General features: G+C 47.3%; 2 protein-coding genes across 2 annotated transcripts in view; both read left to right on the plus strand.

The window, feature by feature from the left end:
- The first annotated feature begins 10,507 nt into the window (after positions 1–10,507).
- LOC142578331 (uncharacterized) lies at positions 10,508–10,942 on the plus strand. Its single transcript, XM_075687729.1, has one exon. It carries the CDS (start codon positions 10,508–10,510, stop codon positions 10,940–10,942), a length of 435 nt encoding a protein of 144 aa, XP_075543844.1.
- Positions 10,943–12,895: 1,953 nt separating this feature from the next.
- LOC142579729 (glycoprotein 3-alpha-L-fucosyltransferase A-like) overlaps positions 12,896–22,556 on the plus strand; it is a 104,302-nt gene continuing 94,641 nt past the window's right edge. Inside the window, exons 1-3 of the mRNA XM_075690237.1 lie at positions 12,896–13,042; positions 14,385–14,635; positions 18,477–18,700. Coding sequence (XP_075546352.1) covers positions 14,412–14,635; positions 18,477–18,700 — 448 coding nt within the window. The 5' untranslated portion in view covers positions 12,896–13,042; positions 14,385–14,411. The remainder of the gene's footprint in view (positions 13,043–14,384; positions 14,636–18,476; positions 18,701–22,556) is intronic.

Here is a 22,556-nt window from a genome sequence, read left to right on the forward strand (position 1 = left end):
CCAACTTCGAACCACGGTGTGGCGAAAGAGAGCGCGCCACCATAAATCAGTTTCTCATTACAGAGCGACAGTATACGCGACCCACGAACAACTTGGACGCAACTCCTCGCGCTCTTGCTCGGACTCCCCATATAACTTCGCTCTGAACGTGGGAAGGTATTCGCCGGCTATACGCAAGGCCTCACAACCTGGAGGAAAAACACGCCAAGACGCAGATATATTGCGCTAAGCAGCCTAGAGGTGCACCTTCACGTTCGTTTCTTTTCCGTACCGCCTTGCTCTTTTTGTCATTTTGTTTCACAATTTCTCTCTCATTTGCGCGGGACTTGCATACAGCAGGGAGGCGTGAGTGGAGGCTTCCATGGTTCCCCCTCCCTTTGCTCGGACCTTCTTTCCTCTTTTCTTTGAAACACACACCCGCGATTTCTATTCCTCCTATGTTCTTTCTTCTTTTTTACTTTCTTTTACGCGGTTAGTTCGTGCGCCTCACGGCGCGAGTTACGAGCCCACCGACAGCTGTTTTGAGCGCTTTTCTATATGCAAGCCGGTGTTGGCCGCGTCGTTATCGAGGAAACAGCGCATGGCTTGCTGCGCGGGTCAACTTTTCGCATCTCCCCTTGACTTCGCGAGGCCACCTTTTGTTTCCCTCATCTGCTGACGTTGCTTTTCGGTTGTGGCTGGGAGGCGAATGAGATGAGTAAGTCTGTGCCTTTGAATTGCGTCTCATTGTGGTCAGGCGGTCGCGTCGGACATCGCGCCTACGGGTCGACGTGGTGTTTTACGCGATTTTTTGTAGCTCGGAGGAAGCCGCTCGTTGCCTGCTGTACACGTACGTATAGTGTCGTAGATATCGGTTTGCAATATGCAAGTAACCGGGGTATCTGAATTTGAGCACTCAAATTGTACAGAAGCGAGCGATGGTTAGGTCTTATAAGGCTGTATAAATAAAAGAGGAGGCGCAAATTGACACACAGTGCACAGAGAAAGACAGACAAGACGACAGCAGCGTGTTGATTTGGACTAGTTCACGTGCGTCTTGTCGAACAGCGGAATTTTGAACAGCGCGACACAGCAGACTATTGAAAAGAGGCACAGGGGAGAGCACGTCTGTCAGGTGCTTCTTTTCGGTCTCCTGTGTCGCACTGTTCAGCATTCTGCTGTTTGAGAAGACAAGCACACCGGTCAAGGACTAGCCCGCGCATTGTGGCTTCTCAGACATCGAAATTATAGAAGTAGGCAAGAACGTGCTAGCGAGGGAAAGTTTAGAAGCCTACCACAGAATGAAGAACGTGAATAGGTGCATCGATGGCACCGTATATTATTGAACCGGAGCGCCTTGTTGGAACTTGAGACATGAGGCCGAATTAAAAAATATATATATGTTTTTTTTTCTTCTTTTCTGTATCATCCGGTGTCTTGCGGTTCTACGCCTGTGCGCAGGTTTTTGGGGTATTTGGGATGCGCAACACATAGGCGACTTTCGAAGTTATAATAAAACAGCAATAAAAGATATGTGTAACATGTGTCAATTTTTGCCCCTCTTCAAATAGCTACGTCTCCCCAGCTATGGCCCAATAAGATATACTTCTAGGGCTCTATTAAAACGCGACGTATGAGCTCAAGAAGTACTCAAGACAAAATAGAAACTCTTCTGCAAGGCATGTCTTATTTGGGCACACAGTCTTACTTAAAGGTATACCGCGCTTCAATGGGGAATCCCCGTCATATTGGATGGTAGTGGGCGCAAACGTAATGCTTGATTTCGTAAGCGTGTACAATGTTAATAATATCACGTGCATGCAAGAATGAAGGATTTGGCTTATTGATGTTGCAACTGGGCTACGAATGAAGCGAAAACATAAAGCGAAAAGGTTATACAACATGACTATATATGTGCACCAAATGTCGCGTTCTTTCACTCTCTCGATATACCGGGTGTTTCGGCGAACACTTTCAGAAATGTTTAAAAAATTGCTGTGGCAGATAGCTCAGTTCTAGACCATGAGCTGGTCCACTCGAAGAGGCGGACATTACACGCATAAAAAAAATCGACTAATTAACAAGATATAACTAATTACATTTTAAATTGATTACCTTATGGCACATTGCAATTTACGTATTCCAGCCGGGGAGTTCGCAAGACGGATCCACTCGAAACGGATTGTCAGGAAGGCTCCAGTTTCGAGATATTATTTCCCGAACTTTGCGGACAGATGCATTGGCATTCCAGTTGCTTTCGCGCTTCAATGCATGAAAGGACGTTTTGTTAAGAAACTAATTGGAACGACGGTGCATTTCTAGCGCAAAGTCCGAGGGCGCATCTCTCGTACATGGTGTCATCCACACAATTCTTTTCAAGTGAATACGTCTTGCACTCTCACCCGCTAGAATTCGTAAATTGCCAAATGTGCCATAAGGTAATTATAGTAAAAATATAGTTATTGAATTTTTTTGTTAATTAGTGGATCATGCATTTCAACATTTTGTGCAAGTATTGCCCGCCTCTCTTCGAGTAGACTAGCTCATGGACTAGAATTGTGCTATCTACCACAGGCAATTAAATAAGAGAGTGTTAGAATGTTTTCGCTGAAACGCTCTGTTCGCGTCTACGTGCGTTGAGCATTATTTATGTAAGCGTGGTACGCAATCAGTTTTCGCTCGCCACGCTGGCAGTGTGGAACGCACAAGTGGGAAAAATTATTTAAAAGCCGCTCGCTTCTGTTCACGCTTTCCGAGAGCTGCAGTGGTGCAGCAGTGAGCTTGTCTTTACATGGCGATCGTCAGAAACTTTGACAAGGATCTCAGGCCGCCGGCTGTCGTAGCGCTTGCTCTACCACGGGTTTATTTCGAGGGTTCTGATTAAATACTGGCTTTGGGATTTTACCATCCACGGTCCATAAGGCTTGCAATACGTCCGCGAAGTCTACCTCAATGTTTATGTGACAGATAGAGCGGCAGCTGTAGCGTAGTCCATGAATTGCAATAATCATCACAGCGATCATAGTGGGTGTAGGTGCTGGCGAATCATTTATACACACTGCTCAGTCAAACCTTTTTTTTTTCATCGTCTTTGTATGCGCACGGTCGACGCAGTCGCGGCGCGTAAGAGAAGCCACAATCAAGGCTGTAGTGACAGACCATGGACAGACCACAACATGCCCGAGACGGGACACGTCTCGCTTCCTCATTAGCATCGCCTTTTCGTGTCGCCGTTTAATTGTTGCGATAGCGCCATACCCCAAACACGTTTCGAGTGTGACACCGACCACTGTCGTTGACGGGGGAAGGGAGCAGAACAATGCCTTCTCGTTGTGTGTTCAGTTTCGCAGGTTGTCATTGTTCCTTACTACGCTGTCCGATGTCAATAGTACGCTTTAGCATACTGCTCAGAGAGTGATACGTGCAGTCTAAGGGCCACCTGCAGATCGGAGGCCCCGCCATTGAACACCCACCTGCATCCCCTTCCGCAACACCTACCACCGAGGAGGTGACAGGAGCAAAAGGAAGGTGACCCTTTCATTTCATTGGGCGCGGCATGCATATGGAGCCAACTTTGCACGGCCCTCTGAAAGGTTTCTCGCCTTGCCGTTCAAATCTTCCACCGCACAAAGTCAAGGTTAGTACCGTATTCGTTTACAGGCTACTTGAAATTTCGCGATGGTCCAGGCCGTGGGAGCATTTCGCAATCGTAGAATCGTGGCGGCGTAAATGCACCGAAGCGCAAAAGCTTTTATAGCACGGAGTTCACGAAATACGAAAGTCTTCGCGGATAAATTGTGTCTCCCGCAGGAGTAAATAGTGTATTGTATATTCCTCATCGCTTCGGCGCCTCCGAAGTTTCAGGTCAAGTGTCGAAGATGCGACAAAAATATGCTTTGCTTTAAAGCGATCAGCAATCTTTGCGAGCTTCACCAAGTTTCCGGTATGTTTGGTTGTTTGTTTGTCCGCATCTAACTTTTTTCACGCCAACATGCGTCACTGGTAGTCCATGGTCTAATATGGGTAGAGCACGGGGCTGTTGTGCTGAAGGAACCGGGTTCGACACCAACCGTCGGACTGACTGGGACACTGATCTTCAATGAATATATATCATGGGGCTCTTCGACGCCAACTTGGCTCACTGGATATCTGCCACGGGGCATGTGCTACTGGGTATGTGCAGCTCTTCAATGGGCTTCTTTGACGCCAACTTCGGTCACGGGGTTTGTGCCAAAGAGTATTGCCACCCTTCGAACATAGAAGAAAATCTGCTTCTCTTTTTGGTGCTGGGAGGCGGAATTGAACCAACGTCATACATATATCTAGACAACCTTGGCTGAATACATATTCACACACGCACCGGGTGGGGATATCGCGGTGGCCTCGCTAGATCGCGCAGCTTGACTGGAGGCAAGCGCGAGAGAGGAGCCCGGCTGCAGTAAACGCGTCATACGTGAGGCGTATCATCGGTTGTAACACGGTGTGCCGCTACATTGCTGCAATGCTGATAGCATTAACGTCAACAGTCACGCTGAAGTGGTCTCTATTGGATTTTCTTTTTAATTCAATGCTAACGCATTAAAAAAAGAACATCTAGCGCACACAGACACACACACACACACACACACACACACACACACACACACACACACACACACACACACATATATATATATATATATATATATATATCCTGGTTACGCCTTCAACTATCCCGGTAATGTACTAATTGTGGCCATGTTGACCCTGCAAACTTCTTAATGTCATCCACCCACCTAATTTTCTGCCGCCCCCTGCTACGCTTCCCTTCCCTTGGGATCGAGTCCGTAACCCTTAATGGCCATCGGTTCTCTTCCCTCCTCATTACATGTCTTGCTCATGCCCCCATTTCGTTTTCTTGGTTTCAACTAAGATGTCATTAACTCGCATTTGTTCCCTCACCTAACCTGCTCCTTTCTTATCCCTTAATGTTACACCCATAATTCTTCTTTCCATAGCTCGTTGCGTCGTCCTCAATTTAAGCAGAACCCTTTTCGTAAGCCTCCAGGTTTCTGCCCCGTACGTGAGTACTGGTAAGACACAGCTGTTATACACTTTTCTCTTGAGGTATAATGGCAACCTGCTGTTTATGATCTGAGAATGCCTGCCAAACGCACCCCAGCCCATTCTTATTCTTCTGATTCGGATCCGGACATGATCCGATCCGCGGTCACTACCTGCCCTAAGTAGATGTATTCCCTTACCGCTTCCAGTGCCTCGCTACCTATCGTAAACTGCTGTTCTCTTCCGAGACTGTTAAACATTAGTTTTCTACAGATTAATTTTTAGACCCACAATTCTGCTTTGCCTCTCCAGGTCAGTGAGCATGCATTGCAATTGGTCCCCTGAGTTACTAAGCAAGGCAATATCATCAGCGAATCGCAAGTTACTAAGGTATTCTCCATTAACTCTTATCCCCAATTCTTCCCAATCCAGGTCTCTGAATACCTCCTGTAAACACGCTGTGAATAGCATTGGAGAGATCGTATCTCCCTGCCTTACGCCCTTCTTTATTGAGATTTTGTTGCTTTCTTTATGGAGGACTACGTTGGCTGTGGAGCCGCTATAGATATCTTTCAGTATTTTTACATAGGGCTCGTCTACACCTTGTTTCCGTAATGCCCGCATGACTGCTGAGGTTTCGACTGAATCAAACGCTTTCTCGTAATCAATGAAAGCTATATATAAGGCTTGGTTATATTCCGCACATTTCTCTGTCATTTTATTGATAGTGTGAATATGGTCTACTGTTGAGTAGCCTTTACGGAATCCTTCTTGGTCCTTTGGTTGACAGAAGTCTAAGGTGTTCCTGATTTTATTTGCGATCACCTTAGTAAATACTTTGTAGACAACGGACAGTAAGCTGATCGGTCTATAATTTTTGAAGTCTTTGGCGTCCCCTTTCTTATGGATTAGAATTTTACGTTAGCCTTCTTCCAAGATTCCGGTACGCTCGAGGTCATGGGGCATTGCGTATGTAGGGTGGCCAGTTTTTCTAGAACAATCTGCCCACCATCCTTCAACAAATCTGCTGTTACCTGATCCTCCCCGGCTGCCTTCCCCCTTTGCATAGCTCCTAAGGCTTTCTTTACTTCTTCCGACGTTACTTGTGGGATTTCAAATTCCTCTAGACTATTCTCTCTTCCATTATCGTCGTGGGCGCCACTGGTACTGTATAAATCTCTATAGAACTCCTCAGCCACTAGAACTATCTAATCCATATTAGTAATGATATTGTCGGGTCTGTCTCTTAACACATACATCTGATTCTTGCCTATTCATAGTTTCTTCTTCACTGCTTTCAGGCTTCCTCCGTTCCTGAGAGCATGTGCAATTCTGTCCATATTATACTTACTTATGTCAGCTGTCTTTTTGAAGTAATTTCCCCTATGTTGTCCTAGGTGTCTTTGTTTGTTTGGTTCTTAGTATATGACTAATAAAAATCGGGCCTTTCGGTTTCCTTTCGTCATGCTCATATATATATATGGCGTTGCGCTGCTTAGCACGAGGTCGCGGGTTCGATCCCGGTTGCGGCGGTCGTATTTCGATGGAAATGAAATTCAAGAAAGCTCGTGTACTTAGATCTATAGGTGCACGTTAAGGTAAACCAGGGGAGTCAAAATTATTCCGGAGTGCCTCACTACTGCGTAAGCCTCATAATCAGATCGTTGTTTTGGCACGTAAAACCTAATATCTTTTTTTGTTTGTTTGATAATATCGAAAACTATCGGCCAATTTATATTTTACCGGTTTTTGTGCTCAGGTCTTAGAAAAATTTCTTTTCCGCTCTATGTCTTCTTTTCCCAACAAATTTTTCTATCCTGTCCGATCGACGGTTCGGCTTCGTTTCTGGGCGTGGTACTGTCGCACTGCCTAAGGAATTTCCAGATGAACTGTTCTCGGCTTTCGATCGGAATCTTTTCACGTGTGCTCTCTTTTCAAAGATGTATCGAAAGCCTTCGACACCCTGAACCACCAAATCTTATTAAGCAAACTGTATTTTTGAGGGATTGCGTGGGCCTTTTTACAACATTCTCGAAAATTACTTGAGCAACCGTTTTCAAGCGGTCGCCACCGATGATAAGGGCATTTTCAGTTCTAAGTCGTTGCTAAACGCTGGTGTTCCTCAGGGGTCAGTTTTATCGACATTGTTGTTTAACACCTTCGTTAATGACCTTCTTTTGGCAATTTCCAAATGTTCGGTGTTCCAGTATGCTGACTACACTGTGTTCCTGGCAAAACATCTTTCTTACAAAATGTCTACCGAAATGTTCCAAAATGATGCGTGCAATGCAATGCTTTGGTTCAATAACGATGGAATTGTTGTCAATGCCCGGAAAACGCAGCTTGTTTGCTTTCGCTCTACACTAAAGACTACTGCAATTGGCATGCCTGTGTGCTTACATAAGTCGAACTGTGTTTCTTGTAAATGCGCACCTATTCCATACGTTGATTGTGTGAAATATCTTGGACTATCTTTCGATAGTAACTTATCTTGGCAACATCACTGATCACTTATTTGTTGACTTATCTTGGCAACATCACTGATCACTTATTTGTTGAAAACTGAGGTCAGTCCCTTGGCTGTTGTTTAAAAGAAAAAGTTTGCGCCCGTTTGTAAAAAAAAAAAATGATTGTACATGCGCTGGGTTACAGTGTGTTGAGATACGGAATTACAGTCTTCGGCTTCTGTTCGGATCGTCGGAGATGCAGCGTAGACAGGATTATATAAAAAAAAATATATTCTTAAAACTGTTTCCTACAATTCTTCAATAGTAACAGCTGCAAATATTTTCCGTGAGCTTGGTCTACCAAATTTTCGGTCATCGCTCGTTGAAACAGTTGTAGTCAAACAATATTGAAATTCCGCACTAAAAAAAAAAAAAAAGAAAGAACGAAAGGGCTGCAAGGTAATTTCGAAAACACGTTTATTATGTGGTTCCTCGTTCAGCCACAAGCTGTAGTGAGGCCAGACGCTGTGCATAAGTGCCGGACATTTTTAACAAGTTACCGGATGAAATATTTGCCGCGACTTCGAAAAGCACACTGAAAGAATTACTGAAGGAAAAATGGTGAAATTAGTTAACTTCCAGAACATTTTGGCACCGTAATATTTACTTCTTCAATTTCTTTTCATTTCAGTAGGATGACCAGATATTATCTTGCTATTAATTTCCATTTCTTGACATTATTTTTCTTCTTTGTTTTCCATGTCTGATCAATTTATGTATGTTATTCACCCTATGTATCATGTTCATAAGCGTGGTCCTACAAGGCAACTGAGCCTTAGACCGGCCTGTTCGTGTTGTTTTGCATTTTTTGGGGGGGAAATAAACAATATTATTATTGCTGTTGTTGTTATTCTACTGATTATTATTACAACTGTTCGTCCCCAACTCGCCAAGGAAGACATACCCTTTCAGTGTTTACAAACATAAGCCTTGGCTAAGGGTTTTGCTCACTGACGTATTGCAGCGATACCGAGAACCAGGAGTGCGTTAAAATCTAAGCCCGCAAATTTTCAACACTTTTCCTCTATACATAACGACGACTTTACAAGTCTAGGTTGCCGTAAGTTATACGAAAAATTATACGTATTAGTCTTGAAACGTAATGCGCACGTCTTTTACCTCAAAACTTAAAAATGTCCTTTCCGCACAGTCATACAATCTAAAAACGCGCTTTGTGTTTCGGCGCAGAAGACTGGTGAGGTCCGTGACCGGAAGTTTCTAGGGGCCGCACTCTCGCTCCTGTTACCGCGCGAGTAAAATAATCTACAAACAAACAAACAAACAAACAAACAAACAAACAAACAAACAAAAACGCGTGCCCATGCGGCACAGTAAGCACGCGCGCTCTTGCACGCAGAAATGAGACTTTGGTCGAGAAGAAAGACAAAGCGCTGGCGTAGGTCTCGCGCGCACCTGTGAGAACGGCACATCCTGTTTAACCGGCGTGAAAAAAGAAATCCGCACTTGCAGCAGAACACGGCGCCTAAAAACTCTGAAGTTTATAACCTCGTTTCAGCCTGTATCTTCAGTCGAGTGAGTTTGCAGTGCACCTTGCTACTCTTTATTCGCAACTTAACGTGCCACGGCAACCAATCGATTGATTGACAGATTGAATGATCCATCGAACGCGTGATTGGTTTTTAACGTTTGGATTCTACGCATAAGCTATTAAATGTGCTTAGGTGGTTCGCAGCATGCGGAATTCCAAAATTTTAGACATGGTAAAGGCCGTGGTTTAAAGCAGAGAAAAAATGACAAACCATTCCACTCCGTGAAGATGGAACGGCAGCGAAAGCTGACGACAGTCAAAGCTTTCAAATGAAAAGCAAAGTGCTTTCGCTGCCATTCCATCTTCACAGAGTGGAATGGTCGCGATTTGTTGCGTTGCGAGTCTGGCGTCGTTGCTTGTTCAGAGCTGCCCGGGCTCGCGATTGTCATTTTCGTTCAGCATCGCGGGAACGTTCTTCGTCGGTGGTCGTTTCGCACCGGTGCCGTTTACATTCTAGATGTGCTCCCTCCGGCGCTCCTCGTACGCATCTTGTTCTTCGGGTGTACGAGCTGTACGTGTCCGCCCCAACGATAACGCACTTGTTTTCAGCGCCGATACCTATCCTGCTCATATATATTGCGATAACATTGACGTCACGCTATTGTTCACGGCGAGCGTTCCAATTTGTTCCCCCTTTTGACATCTGCGCCGCCGCACTGCACCCGTATGGGTTTGTTCATCATCATCATCAGCCTGGCTACGCCCACTTCAGGGAAAAGGCCTCTCCCATACTTCTCTAACTACCCCGGTCATGTGCTAATTGTGGCCATGTAGTCCCGGCAAACTTCTTAATCTCATCCGTCCACCTTTTGTTAGGAATCGCCAAGTCCGTTGCTGTTGCCGGACGCCGAAAGAACTACGGAAGGTACAGCTTTCGCTGTAAAAGAAATGATACATTATAAAGCTCGAATTGTGCCTATAGTCTTAGAATTACTGTTTATACTTTCATATTCACTAACTCTAGCTTGCGTTGGAGAGCGGCCGGCGCCTGCTAAAGGGGAATATATAGAGCCCTCAACCTTGTCGACTTCGTCGCTGAAATCACATGAGCAGAGGAATACGCGTGGACTTTGGCCAAGAACAACTGGCTAATCAAGCGCTACTCATTGAGAGGCGGGCTTGGCGTCAAGTCCACATGGAGCCTCCTGCGATGCCTCATCGAGCCCAGCAAGACGAGCGGAGAGCAGCAGCGGAACCTCAAGAGAGCACTCCACCTCTAGGGGGATACGGATGAGCAGCTGGTGGCAGCCCTGACGAGCAAATACATCTGTACGCCCAAAAACGACGAGCCTGTGTTGCAGTATCAAGGCAAAAAGATAATCCAGAACTCGACAGAGACTTCGAAGTAGAAATACAGGCAGCGCTACTAACTATAAAACGAGGTACGACGCCAGGACATGACAAAATTACGGTCTGCTTGCTCGCCAACATGAACAAGAAGATGCTAGGCCACCTGACGGATTACATCAATGAGTGCTGGAGAGTTGGCAAACAGCCCCTGGCGTGGAAATCGCCAGACGTCAGCTTTAACCCTAAGCAGGGCAAAGAGGTAAATATTAACAACCTCCGTCCGATTTTGCTCACTTCATGTGCCGGCAAGCTGATGGAGAAAGCAGTGCATGCCAGACTTTCAGCGTATTTGGAAGAAAACGATTACGTGTCCCACACCGTGTTTGGCTTCAGGGAGCGCCTGTCCACGCAAGACGTCCTCGTGCAGCTCAAGATGGAAGTTATTGACCCACCCAACAAACGCAATAGCAGAGCCATCTTAGCCCTGGATCCCAAGGACGCTTTAGATAATGTGAAGCACTCAGAAGATCCTGGAGAACCTGTGGAAGACATAGTGTGGAAGGAGGACTTTTGAATACGTCAGATACTTTCTACTAGACAGACAGGCTCATGTAAAAATCGGAGAGGCTAGGTCCCAGCCAATCCCTATGAGCACTAGGGATTGGCTGGGAGCAATACCACAAGGAGCAATCCTCTGCCCTCTGCTCTTCAATATTGCCCTTTTAAATATGCCCGAACAACTCGATCGCATAGAGAGAATTTGGCACGCCCTCTATGCAGATGACACCACGGTCTGGGTGACGAGGGCAGTCTGGGGAAGATGGAAGAGGCGCTCCAAGAGGCTGCTTCGACAGTCCAAAAATATGCCAAGCAGTGCGGAATGCGCTGCTCTCCGGAAAAGTCGGCACTTCTAATCATGCGCAGACGAGAAGATGAAGCCCCGGTCCAAATTAGGGTGCACGACGCTGCGATTCCTGAAGTGGAGACAATGCGTATCATGGGACTACTGGTTAACAACAAGGGTGTCAACGCAGCAATGATTACTCAACTCCGTACATCATGCGAACAAGTAATGCGAATGATCACTCGTATCACCAATAGGATGAGACGGATGACGGAGAACGACACTCTTCGGTTGGTCCAAGCCTTTATACTCAGCCGAATCGTGTGCGTGGCTCCGTACCTTCTGATGAGGAGGAGCGATTTAAATCACTTCGATGTCATGCTTAGAACAGCATATAAGAAGGCACAAGGATTGTCGGTCAAAACATCTACAGTGCGCTTGTTGCAGCTGGGGGTGCACAGTACAACAGATTAGATAATTGAGGGCCAAATATTAGGTCAATATGTCAGATTGGCAGGAACGAAAACAGAGCGCAAGGTACTGCATGGAGCACTCAGCTGTCCTCAGTATGCGGCAACGAGACAAGACATTTCGAAGGAGTGGAGGAGCAAATTTGCGACACTCCCCCATCCTAAATACATGCACCCAGAACATCACCAAGCAAGGAGAAGGGCAAGAGGCAAGAAGATGGACCAGATCTATTCTAAATTAGAGGAAGCCTTCTTCGTGGACGCTGCGGGCCCGGTGGGAGGAGTCTCCACAATATCGGTGGTGCATCAAGGGCAGACGGTCAATGAACTTTCTGTTCGGCACGGGGAAATTTCAGAATTGGAAGAGATCGCCATGGCAGCTTCGCATCCAAATTCCGAATACATCATTACATACTCGCAAACTGCATACAGAAATTACACGCGAGGCCGAATTGCACCGCTAGCTTGCAGCATCCTGAAACAATCTGGGGTCTTCGCTTCGCGCAAAGAGCTGATTTGGGCGCCAGGTCACGAGGGTGTAGAAAGAAATGAGTGTGCAGACGCTGTTGCCCGAGCTTTGCTCCCCCGGGGTCCCTCCTCCTCCCTCCCCGAAGACTCGGACTTCCCATTGCCATTAGTGACTTATGCAGATATATTACAGAATTTGCGCTTATCGCGACGAAAATACCCGGGCCCGACCAAGGGATTAGATAAATCAGAAGAATGTCATTTACGGAGATTACAAACCATGTAATTTAATAACCCATTCAAGCTACATGCTACTGAGCCACCCTTTTCAGCCGAATGTAAATTCTGCGGGCAGAAAGCAGATCTGTACCATAAGGTATGGGCCTGCCAGGCTAACAGTGCCTTAGACACTATACAACAGTCAACATGGGAAGGATGGGAGGTAGCCCTGTCCAGCTCAACCCTCGAGGACCAGCAAGCCATTGTGGAAACAGCCAAGGCAGCGGCCTCAGCAAGCAAAATTCCAAATTAAGAATGCGACCACCCTTCTCCTAACTACCCTCCCCATTTTCCTGTCAATAAAACGTTTTCACCGTCGTCATCATCATCACCGCACGAGTGAAACAGTCTGTACACAAACAAACAAACAAACAAAAAATGCGTGTCCATTCGACACTGTAAGCACGCGCGCTCTTGGACGCAGAAAATAGACTTTAGTCGACGAGAAAGACGAAGCGCTGGCGTAGCTCTCGCGCGCACGTGTGAGAGCGGCACGTGCTGTGGAATCGGCGTGAAAAAAGAAATCAGCACTTGCAGCAGAACACGGTGTGAGGAAACGCTGAAGGTTATAACCACGTTTCAGCCTGTTTCTGCAGTCGATCACGTCAGTCGAGTAAGTTTGCACTTCCCCTTGCTACTCTTTATTCGCAACTTGACGTGCCACGGCAACCGATCGATTGATTGGCAGACTGAACGATCCATCGAACGCGTGATTGGTTTCTAACGTTTGGATTCTACGCATAAGCTATTAAAGGGGCTTAGATGGTTCGCGGCATGCGAAATGCCAAAATTTTAGACATGGTAAAGGCCGCGGTCTCAAAGTATAGAAACGAAATTATACATTATAAAGCTCGAATTGTGCCTACGTGTTAGAATTACTGTTTATGCTGTCATATTCAGTAACTCTATAGCTTGCGTTAAAGAGCGGCCGGTGCGTGCTTACGGGGAATATATAGGGTCCTCAACTTCTACACCCCGTGGCGCTTCGTAAATGTTTGGATTCGTTCGCTGCTGTGCACGTGCGATTACTGAAGCGTCGAGGTCGACTTCCAGAGCACGTCGCGTGACTGCGACTTACTGGTAATTCATACTGTACATAACAGCTCACCGCAGGTCTCAGGACTGGCAGGAGAGATGGACACAAGCGCTACATGAATGAATGAATGTGCGGTGTTTAGTGGCGCAAGAGCCACATCGCACACATGATCTGCAATGTAAATATCCCGCATCACCAACTTGCGTAACTATATACATAAGCACAACCCTTCTCAATCCTTAGATAAGACAAGTTAGATTAGGAGAGCATACCGCATCCCACTCATTTGAGGTATGCACGCCAGCCCCTCAATGTACAAGGAGACTGAAGCTATGTACAATCATAATCGACATTGGATGTGCAATGGAATGCAATAAAGCCCTCCTTATCTCTTCTCACATTTATACTGTGTATGTACAGCCTTTGTCAAAAGCATACGGGCCTTCGAGGCCTTCGACACCTCAGCCACATATGTCTGACAGCTGCGTTATGCGGTTCCAGCGGCGCTCCTGACAGCCCGGAACCTCCGGATCGTGTGCCTCGCACGAGAGTTCTTCTCTAGGCTACGGCTGCCGCATTTCGATGGGAGGGGTGAAATGCAAGAACGCCCGTGTGCCGTGCATTGGGTGCATGTCGAATAAACCCACGTGGTTGAAGTTAATCGGAGTCCTCCCTGCCCTGTGCGGCGTGCCTCATAATCAGAACGTGCTCTTGTCACGTAAAACACCAGAATATTTTCTATAGACATTTTACAGGCCTTCGCAGCCTGTCGCATACCACAGCGACTCCCTTAGACAACCTGTATGGTTAGCTTCGCTGTTGCACGCAACGTGTAGCCCGTATACTTTTGACACATACAATAAAAAAGGTACGCGCTAATGTCTTGTCTGCCCTGCGCCGACTCCGCTTCGTTGTGCAGCCTGCGGAACCAACGTGCTGCTGCCGCATGGCGTCGTCCCGTCGCGGGCTGCCGGTGTGCCACGCGGGCGGCCTTCGGCGCTGCGTCCTGGCCGCGGTGCTGGCCAGCGGGTTCACGCTGGTCGTGTTCCAGCTCAACGTGGCCTCCAAGCAGAGCACGCCGCTGCCATGGATGTCGGCCAGCCAGGGCGGGAACGGTACTGAGAGCAGGACGGAGCGAGCCCGCCGCATCATGGAGCGCCAGATATTCAGGTCGGTTTCGCCGGCGTTACGTCAAGCGTCCGGCGACGTTCTTTGACGCTTGAAAGCATGGGCATATGAATGGTCACCTCCTGGTCAACCCTGACTAACCAACATGAAGAAAGCAGACCGGGATTCGCCTTCGAAACTCTGCCGATTTATTTACCCTGCTTGTGCATATATGCTGTATTTATGATTTCACGTTACATTTGCCAGTGATTTGCTGGAATACTCGTTCCCATCACTCTTAGCCCAAATACTCCTCTCGCAAGTCATACGTGAGTTCTGGGGGTCCCAACTGTATATATTCACTCGTATGCCTGCCATGAAAGAATAAATTAATTTCTGAACTTTCACACAGAGAGCGGTGCGTTATAGAGAAGCACCAGGTCCACCAGGACTCTTCTCTTTCCGATTTGCTGGCGTTATTCGTACAACTATCCAGAACCTCCAAACTGCTACCCACGCGCCGAATTCAGCCCGCGGAGCCCTCCTCTGGCCCGCGGCTGTTGCCGGGACATTCGATGATGGCTGGCACGCAGGCGGGCCGTTCTTCTTTGCAAAGCCTCCGCTGCCCCTCCGCTTGAAAACGGGACTTCTCCGCAAAACCCTGATCTGTTGCCCTAGTTTCTGGTAGCCGGCTTCACTGCAGCTATGAAATTTTCAGAAGACGTTAATCTTGTCCGAGGCAATGCTGACGAATCGGGAGCATCGGGTGACCATCGCGTGTCGAAAGTCGAGACGTGACACTCCGATTGACTTGTCCCAGCCACCGCGTCCGAAGACGCACCCAAGCTTTGTTGACTTCGCCCAGGCGCGCTGCGCCCGCGGAGTGCATTCTCCACCTTTTCGCCACAAGAACTAGAGCACGCAAATAACTGCACATTATACAGACCTCCTTTCTCCAATGTACAACATGCAGCAAGCTTCAGTTAGCATGCAGGACGCGGTAACAGGGCATGACATCTTTAAAGAATTAAGGAAAGGCTGTATTCGCGTATTCGTTGTAGTAGAGCAAAATTAGACCTGTTACGATAAAAGCTGCCGAAGTGTGTGGATTCTAAAGGCAACGATTCTGCACTGCATGATTCAGGAACAGGTCCTCGATTGGAATTACGTGGGCGCGACCTGTGCTTTGAAACCTGTCGTTTCAGTTGGTAAGTTGTATAGCTGTCGTTTCAGTTGGTCACATGGGCTGAACCATCACCAGTTCCGTGAATTTCTAAAGCGTGTTGTTGTTTTGAGGCTTGTCATGCGTGCTGCTTTTATCTGTGTCGTCATCGCTTTTGCGTTGATGTCATTATAAGCTACTAAAGGCGATGGAATCTGAGTTCGTAGACATGACGGCAGTTCGATGGCTGAGCTGCGGTAAAGTTTGGTCACGTTTCTTTAACCTTAGTCAAAAAATAGAGTTCGTTGCTCAGGAGGAACTACTGTTCACTTATGTATGGCTGTAGAAATCGGCCTTTTGCGTTGACTTGACGGACCGCACAATTAAGCTCAGTGCGAGGGTACAAAAAAAAAGCATACATAATTCATTACCATGGAGATAAGAGCCTGCGGGGTAAAACTACAGTTTTTTTTTTTTTACGAAACAGGTGCAAATCGAAAGTGCGAGCATTATCGCAGCTGTTCAACAATTAGAGCAGAGACTAATGCAGCGCTTCTTTCCCTCTTTGTGACAGGTATCTTCCGCGACCTGCCTACGCAAATTTGCCAAAAATTCTCTGATATGAGTACCAGGAATCAGGAACTACAAATGTTCAGAAATCCATTCGGCTGCAATATAGATTAACTGCCAGGATCCTTCAAATTATACGTAATTGAACTGCAGTCACGTGACATGTAAATACAAGTACAAAGAATAAAATCGAATAAAATTTCTACAAATTACTAGGCTCTGAACACTTCCTAAACTGAAAGCAATGTGCCCGTGGGTGCATGTCCATTTCTGGCACAACCTATACTTGTAAGCAAACCTTCTCTGGATTGAAAAATACGAATACGAGATACACGGCTAGCTTATATGACGAACAACTCTGTTCTCTGGTTATTATTGGCTCATCAGGCTTATGCCGCCACAGTTCACTGAAATAACAAAGTCAAAGCATCATGTCCGCCACGCAAATTAGCCTGCGCGCTGCGTCTTGGCAATGGGGCGCAATTCCCATGCATGTAGATAAGCTAATTCTGCTTAGTGCTACATGTGCGCTATTTTGCTGTCATCACATGCTTCCCAAGTCGTACATTGTAATATAGCGGTTTTGCGAAGATATTGATCTAAACATTTTTCTTTCCTTCTAAAGCTTTTGGTGAGAATTCACTCCACATTTATGTAATGGTACAATTATTACCTTTCATATTCATGTTAATCAGATGCTTCTGCTTTAATTTGTCCGAATTTGGAAATTAAAAAGATATGGATTTTTACGTGCCAGAACCATGATCTGATTAGAGGCACACCGTAGTGGGACTCCAGAAATTTGGACCACCTGGTATTGTTCAACACGCACTTAAATCTAAATACGCGGGTGTTTTCACATTTCGCCCCCATCGAAATGGGGCCGCCATGGCCCGGATTCGATCTCGCGACCTCGTGATTATAGGTTCGAATTTGGATTGCTGCCATCTGATAGTACATTGTCATAGCTGAACGTTGTATTCAGTGGCCACTATCGTTCTTAGTCGAAAATTTAAAGCCTCCGTAATTATGTTAAATTTACTTTTCGACCTCTTCCATATTGCAATTTGTTTCTTGTTTCGGTGCTGCTTGCACGTTGTCGCTGCGGTATGGACTATTTTATTATATTCCTCTTCTCTTTAAATATTGTAAGTCTCTTACGCGCTCTAGAAGGCCTTTAGTTATGTTCGATGTGTTTTGTGTCAGGGCTATATAATGTCGTTATTGTGCAAATATGGAGTCTCCACATAAATCACTCATAGCCACCTGCCCCAGATCGCTTTATTTACCTGAATTTAAAGCTTTTGATGAACGACTTACTAAATATCGAGTATTTAATTAGTCGTGCAGTCACGGTTAATTTTTCAACCAACTTGGCACTGCCACGCGTAACCAAATCGACTCTCTGGCCAAAACGTTTGAAGACCCCTGGTCTATATCCTTCAAGCTGAGTAAAGCAGTGAGGGGCACATTTTCAAAATTTCCGCGCAGGGAGCATCACGAGACGTCACACGTGCCCAAAACCATGTTGCGCTGCCCCCAACCACGAATCTTTTATAGAAAACGCTATATCTGTATAGGGGGTCTCGCTCAACCTCTCAACGTCACGCAGCAGCTTCACTTGTCACATTTTTAGCATTCGTTTTGTACGCAAAGCTTCTACGTGCAGCTGTCATCGGTAGTTCTCCGGAGGCTCTCTTAAAAGTGTACACGTGGCAACGTGCCATGAATGACGTCACACCGTTATCAGCCAAGTGGTGTACGTGTGTGTGTGCGTGTGTGCGTGTTTCAAGTTTTGTACACGAGAAACGAAGCTTCGTCTAAAGTTTTAGAAAGCCGCTCCTCCATAAAGATTGCCTTGGTTGAAGTACAGCAAGGTGAGGAACATTTAAACTTTTCATTGTGCCACCCCTCCCCGATTTTATGTGCCGTAGCCGTTCAGACGAATTCGCTGAGGGCTCCTTCTTCGCCCACTTAAAGGTACCTTCGACTTGCACCACCTCCGTTTGCACGAATGGAATGATCTTGAAAGAGGGTGCGGGCCGCATGTTTCAAGATCATGCAAACGCCGCTGTTATATCAAGCGCAAGTAAACTTCGTTTTCTGGCTGAACGCGGAGATCCAGGTTCTTCAGCGGGTGCCAGTCGTGTGCGTTGCTGCGCCTACGTGCAGGGACAACGAGCGAGCCGACCACCGACACGACGACCCGACCTCGTCGTGGTCACGCAACAAGTTGCCCTGGTTCTTCACCAACGGCACCGAATGGCCTCGCCCGTCGAGCAAGCTGTCGAGGCTCCCCAACGTGTGGCCCAACCCGCAGTGGCCGCACGACGACCGCATCGTGTCACAGCTCATGTACCTGCCGCCCGGATACAAGGGCCAGCCCAAGAGCGTCAGTGAGTCATCGCTTGCTGCATCCGTCATGATTTTTCGAAGATGCGATGGGTTCCAGCGAGGTGAAAAGACGCGAGCACGAGTATAGGAGGAGGAAGAGACGGCATGAACGCTGGACTCACGTTTTAATTCGAAGAAAATCCCACAGATATCGATACCGCCGCATGCGTGAAATCTAGAGAAGTATACCTCGCCTTGGAGGTTGAAACTGCGATGGCACTGACACATACTCTGGCGGGATCTGTAGAACCAGAAACAGGTAAATAACCCACCGTAGAAGAAACGCATGCGCGGGGCAGAGATTGGCCGTATTTTCTTCGAATTAGCACTTAGTTGCAAGTCCAGCGTTCATCTCGTTTCTGCCTTCTATACTTGTGCTCGCGTATACTTTCACCTTGCTGAAACCACGCACAAGTAGTTTCAATTTTGTAGAGGATTCTTAGCGTTCAGATCAGCTCGTAGAGGGATTAGGGTATAGCCAATTTATCTTCTTTGTTTGTGTGAGGGGGAGGGGGTATCTTTGTTACAAAATCGTTATTTCGTTGTAGTGCTTAAATTCAGACAATAAATTATTGGGTCTTGCGGGCCAAAACCACGATCTGATTATGAGGCACGCTATATTGGGGAACTCCGGATTACTTTTGACCACCTGGGGTTCTTTACCGCGTACCTAAATTTAAGTAGGCTAGAGTTTTTACAACCTACGGTGCTTTGGGGCTATAGGACAAGGCAATGCCAGCGCGAACTGTCCGGACAAATATTTATTTGTAAAGAAGGTTGATCTTTCCGTCTTCTTATTTCCCTGTTTTTCAAGGGTCGCGACACAATATTTTAGAGCTTGAAATGTGTATTGCATGTTAAATTATAAAGCTCATTTAAGCGAAGAGCGAAGAAGTCATGTGACCGAGGTTGCTGTCGCTCAAGTCTGTCCGCTGCGGGAAACCATGTAAGAGCAACGGCTGCCGGCGACGTGAAGGGGATTTGATCATCTGCTTCGGTTGGTAAACATTAGTGCGGTAACTACTGCTGACAGTAGGGACGCGATCTCTTCTGCGCTCATTGCTCAAACGGCGCGATTTCGGTGATTCGATATCGGTGATCGTATATCGCCGCCAGAACAGCGCCTTACACAAATAACCACATGTAGTCCTAATACGTCATAATAGCGCTTTTTTTTTCATGGTGCGCGCAACTGAAAACAATTCAGGTCGACTTTCAACCGTGCATACAACCCAAAGAACCAGTAACCGTGTTTTGTTGGTATTTCGCCTGGAGTTTAAGCGGCAATAGGCATTAAAATAACCGGAACTGCGCTGACAGGTGTTGGGTATATAGGCCCGGAAGCAGGCGTCTGTTCTCATGGTTTGGCGAACTCGTCAGTTGACTCGCTCACACTCAGGCGAGCCGGTGCATCCGAGTTTGAAGCGAGCACGGGTGAGTCCTATACAGCATGCGAGTTTGAACGAGTCTATATAGCTGAGTCCAAGTGGACCGGAGTTTGAATACAAGTGAGTCAGTGTAGGTGCGGGTCGTATACACAAGTCCAAGTCAATTCCCGTGACTGCGTGCATGAGTGAGGTCACTAATCTTGTCGACAAGACTGAATCGCAAGTTGGGGGGTATACCGAGCACTAAATTACATTAGGAGGGCTTCATACCGTTTTAGACACTACATGGCCAAGCACTGTGAGGTGGCTTGCGCCAAAGCAGGATTTCTTCAGATTGATCTTAAAGCCATCACCAGTTAGGAACTGTCACACTTTCTCTAGACTGCAGAGATGGGTGGGAAAATCGGGTGAAAAATATAATCCCATCATCTAAGTAGCACAGTCACGTTTTCCACTTGAGACCACGCAAAAGGTTGTTCATCATACGCTCAAATGTTGCGGGAAAGCAGCAAAGCCCGAAAGGCATGACATATAGGCCATCTGGCGTACAAAGGCCGTTTTAGGTCGGTCGTCTGGTACCATGGGGACTCGCAAACAGCCGCTGTGCGTAAGTCGATAAGAGAAAGAAATCTGCGCCTTGGAGGCCTTCAAGGGCATCGTCAATTCTCTGTAGAAGGTAAACATCTTTCCGAGTTATCTTGTTAAGACGACGGTAATCGGCACAGAATCAATCCATCCTTCTTAACAAGGACAACAGGAGATGCCCAGGGGCTATCCGAAGGCTGAACAACGCCGCGCTTGAGCATGTCAGCTACTTGGTTGTCGATAACACGGCGCTCTGTCACGGATACACGATATGATCTTTGTCGAAATGGTGCCATGCGATGACGAACAGTTGACGTGCGGCGCAAGGGAGCATGCTGGAAGTCGAAAGAAGAACGCAATTTGTCGAGAAAGCGTAGAAGCTGGGTGCGTTGTGAAACAGTCAACGTGTCGGTGATGGAGCTATTTAGAACATTGGGCGAAGTAGGCTATTGCGTGGGGTTACAAGCCACTCCAGCGACGTCATGAGTGGTAATGGAACCAGTTGGCATGTCAATGATGGCAGCAGGGTCGACACACTGGACGCGGCCAACGCACTCCCCACCAAGCCAAGTGAGGGGACGTGGCAATCGGTTGGAGACGAGCAGTTTGATGACGCGTGTATGAACTTTTGAAAGAGCGAAAGGCAGCGGGGAACATTTGCGACGAACGAAAATGGCAGATGGCGTAAAAAGTGCGTTTGCATCAGCAACAGTGTTGCATGACACCGTGGCAAGGGTAGATGTGTGCGGTGAAATTGCAGCGTCTTCGGCAACAAATATTTTATCTTCAGCTTCACGAGCGTCAATAAGCGGGGCGTTGAAAAGCGCTTGAAATTTCACTTCAGCCCGATAATAGTCGATGACAGCCTTATTATCGGAAAGTCCCATGGCACAAAATAAGATCGTGGGAACAACACAGCTCCAAAAATTCGACGATGTTGATTCCCTTAATTCCAAAGCGGGTAGTACATGCAGCCGCCGGCGTGTTGCGGTCTGCGCTGGCACTAACGAAGTGATACGTTTGACAGTGGCGTCGCAACTTTTCTGAGCAAGCAGCAAAGTTTGGTACTAATAACTGAAACTGCGTTACCATTGCCGACGAGGGCGAGTGCAGCGACATCACCCACATATACGTCAACAACATTAGTCGGAGAAGGGAGGCCTTGGTATTTTCGTAGGTGACGCAGCTGGGTCCTGCCTTGTGAACTGTGGTTACTAGTTTTCCCGTTCCGGCGCTGAGGGACGACGACGCATCGGCGTCGAGGCGATGGTGAACGGCGGCCAACAAGAGTGCGGCGGTCGGTGTATGAAGACATTTGGCCGGTGTTACGAGATCCAGCGGACGACGGGAAAGGTGAAACATATGGTTCATGGTCGAAGCTACAGCGGTTAATGGTGCGAGGCGGCGGCATAATCGTGCGACATAGCCAAGTAGATCACACGCAAAATATATTGGCCGGTTGTTGGGAGTGCACCGTTGTCCACTGCTGTGTGGCTACCTCGGCTGAACGAAGCGAGGGGCTGGATACCGTGGCGCGGCTGATGGGAATGGTGCAACGGTCTGAGATGGTGGCCCTGTGAGAGCTTCAACTTAGCCGAGTGATGCCTTCACCTCGGGCATAGTCAGCGGGAATCGGCACCAGCGGAGTCTCGCGGGCAGAAGGCAGAGCTGCGGAGCTGCGCGAACTTGCTCATGTATGACCTGGCGAACGTTGGCAGGCAAATGCGAGGGTGGTTCCCAGGAGTGGACAACAGCGAAAGCTGACGAGGGACCTCAGCACGTACGAACTCTTTTACCTGGCAAAGCAGTGAGTCAATGTTAGGAGCCGTGGCCATGCTCGAGAGGGTGTCGTCGGACAAATGTGGGCGCCGCGTGAGAAGACGCT

Source organism: Dermacentor variabilis, chromosome 4, assembly GCF_050947875.1.
Source record: "Dermacentor variabilis isolate Ectoservices chromosome 4, ASM5094787v1, whole genome shotgun sequence".
NCBI lineage: Eukaryota > Metazoa > Arthropoda > Arachnida > Ixodida > Ixodidae > Dermacentor > Dermacentor variabilis.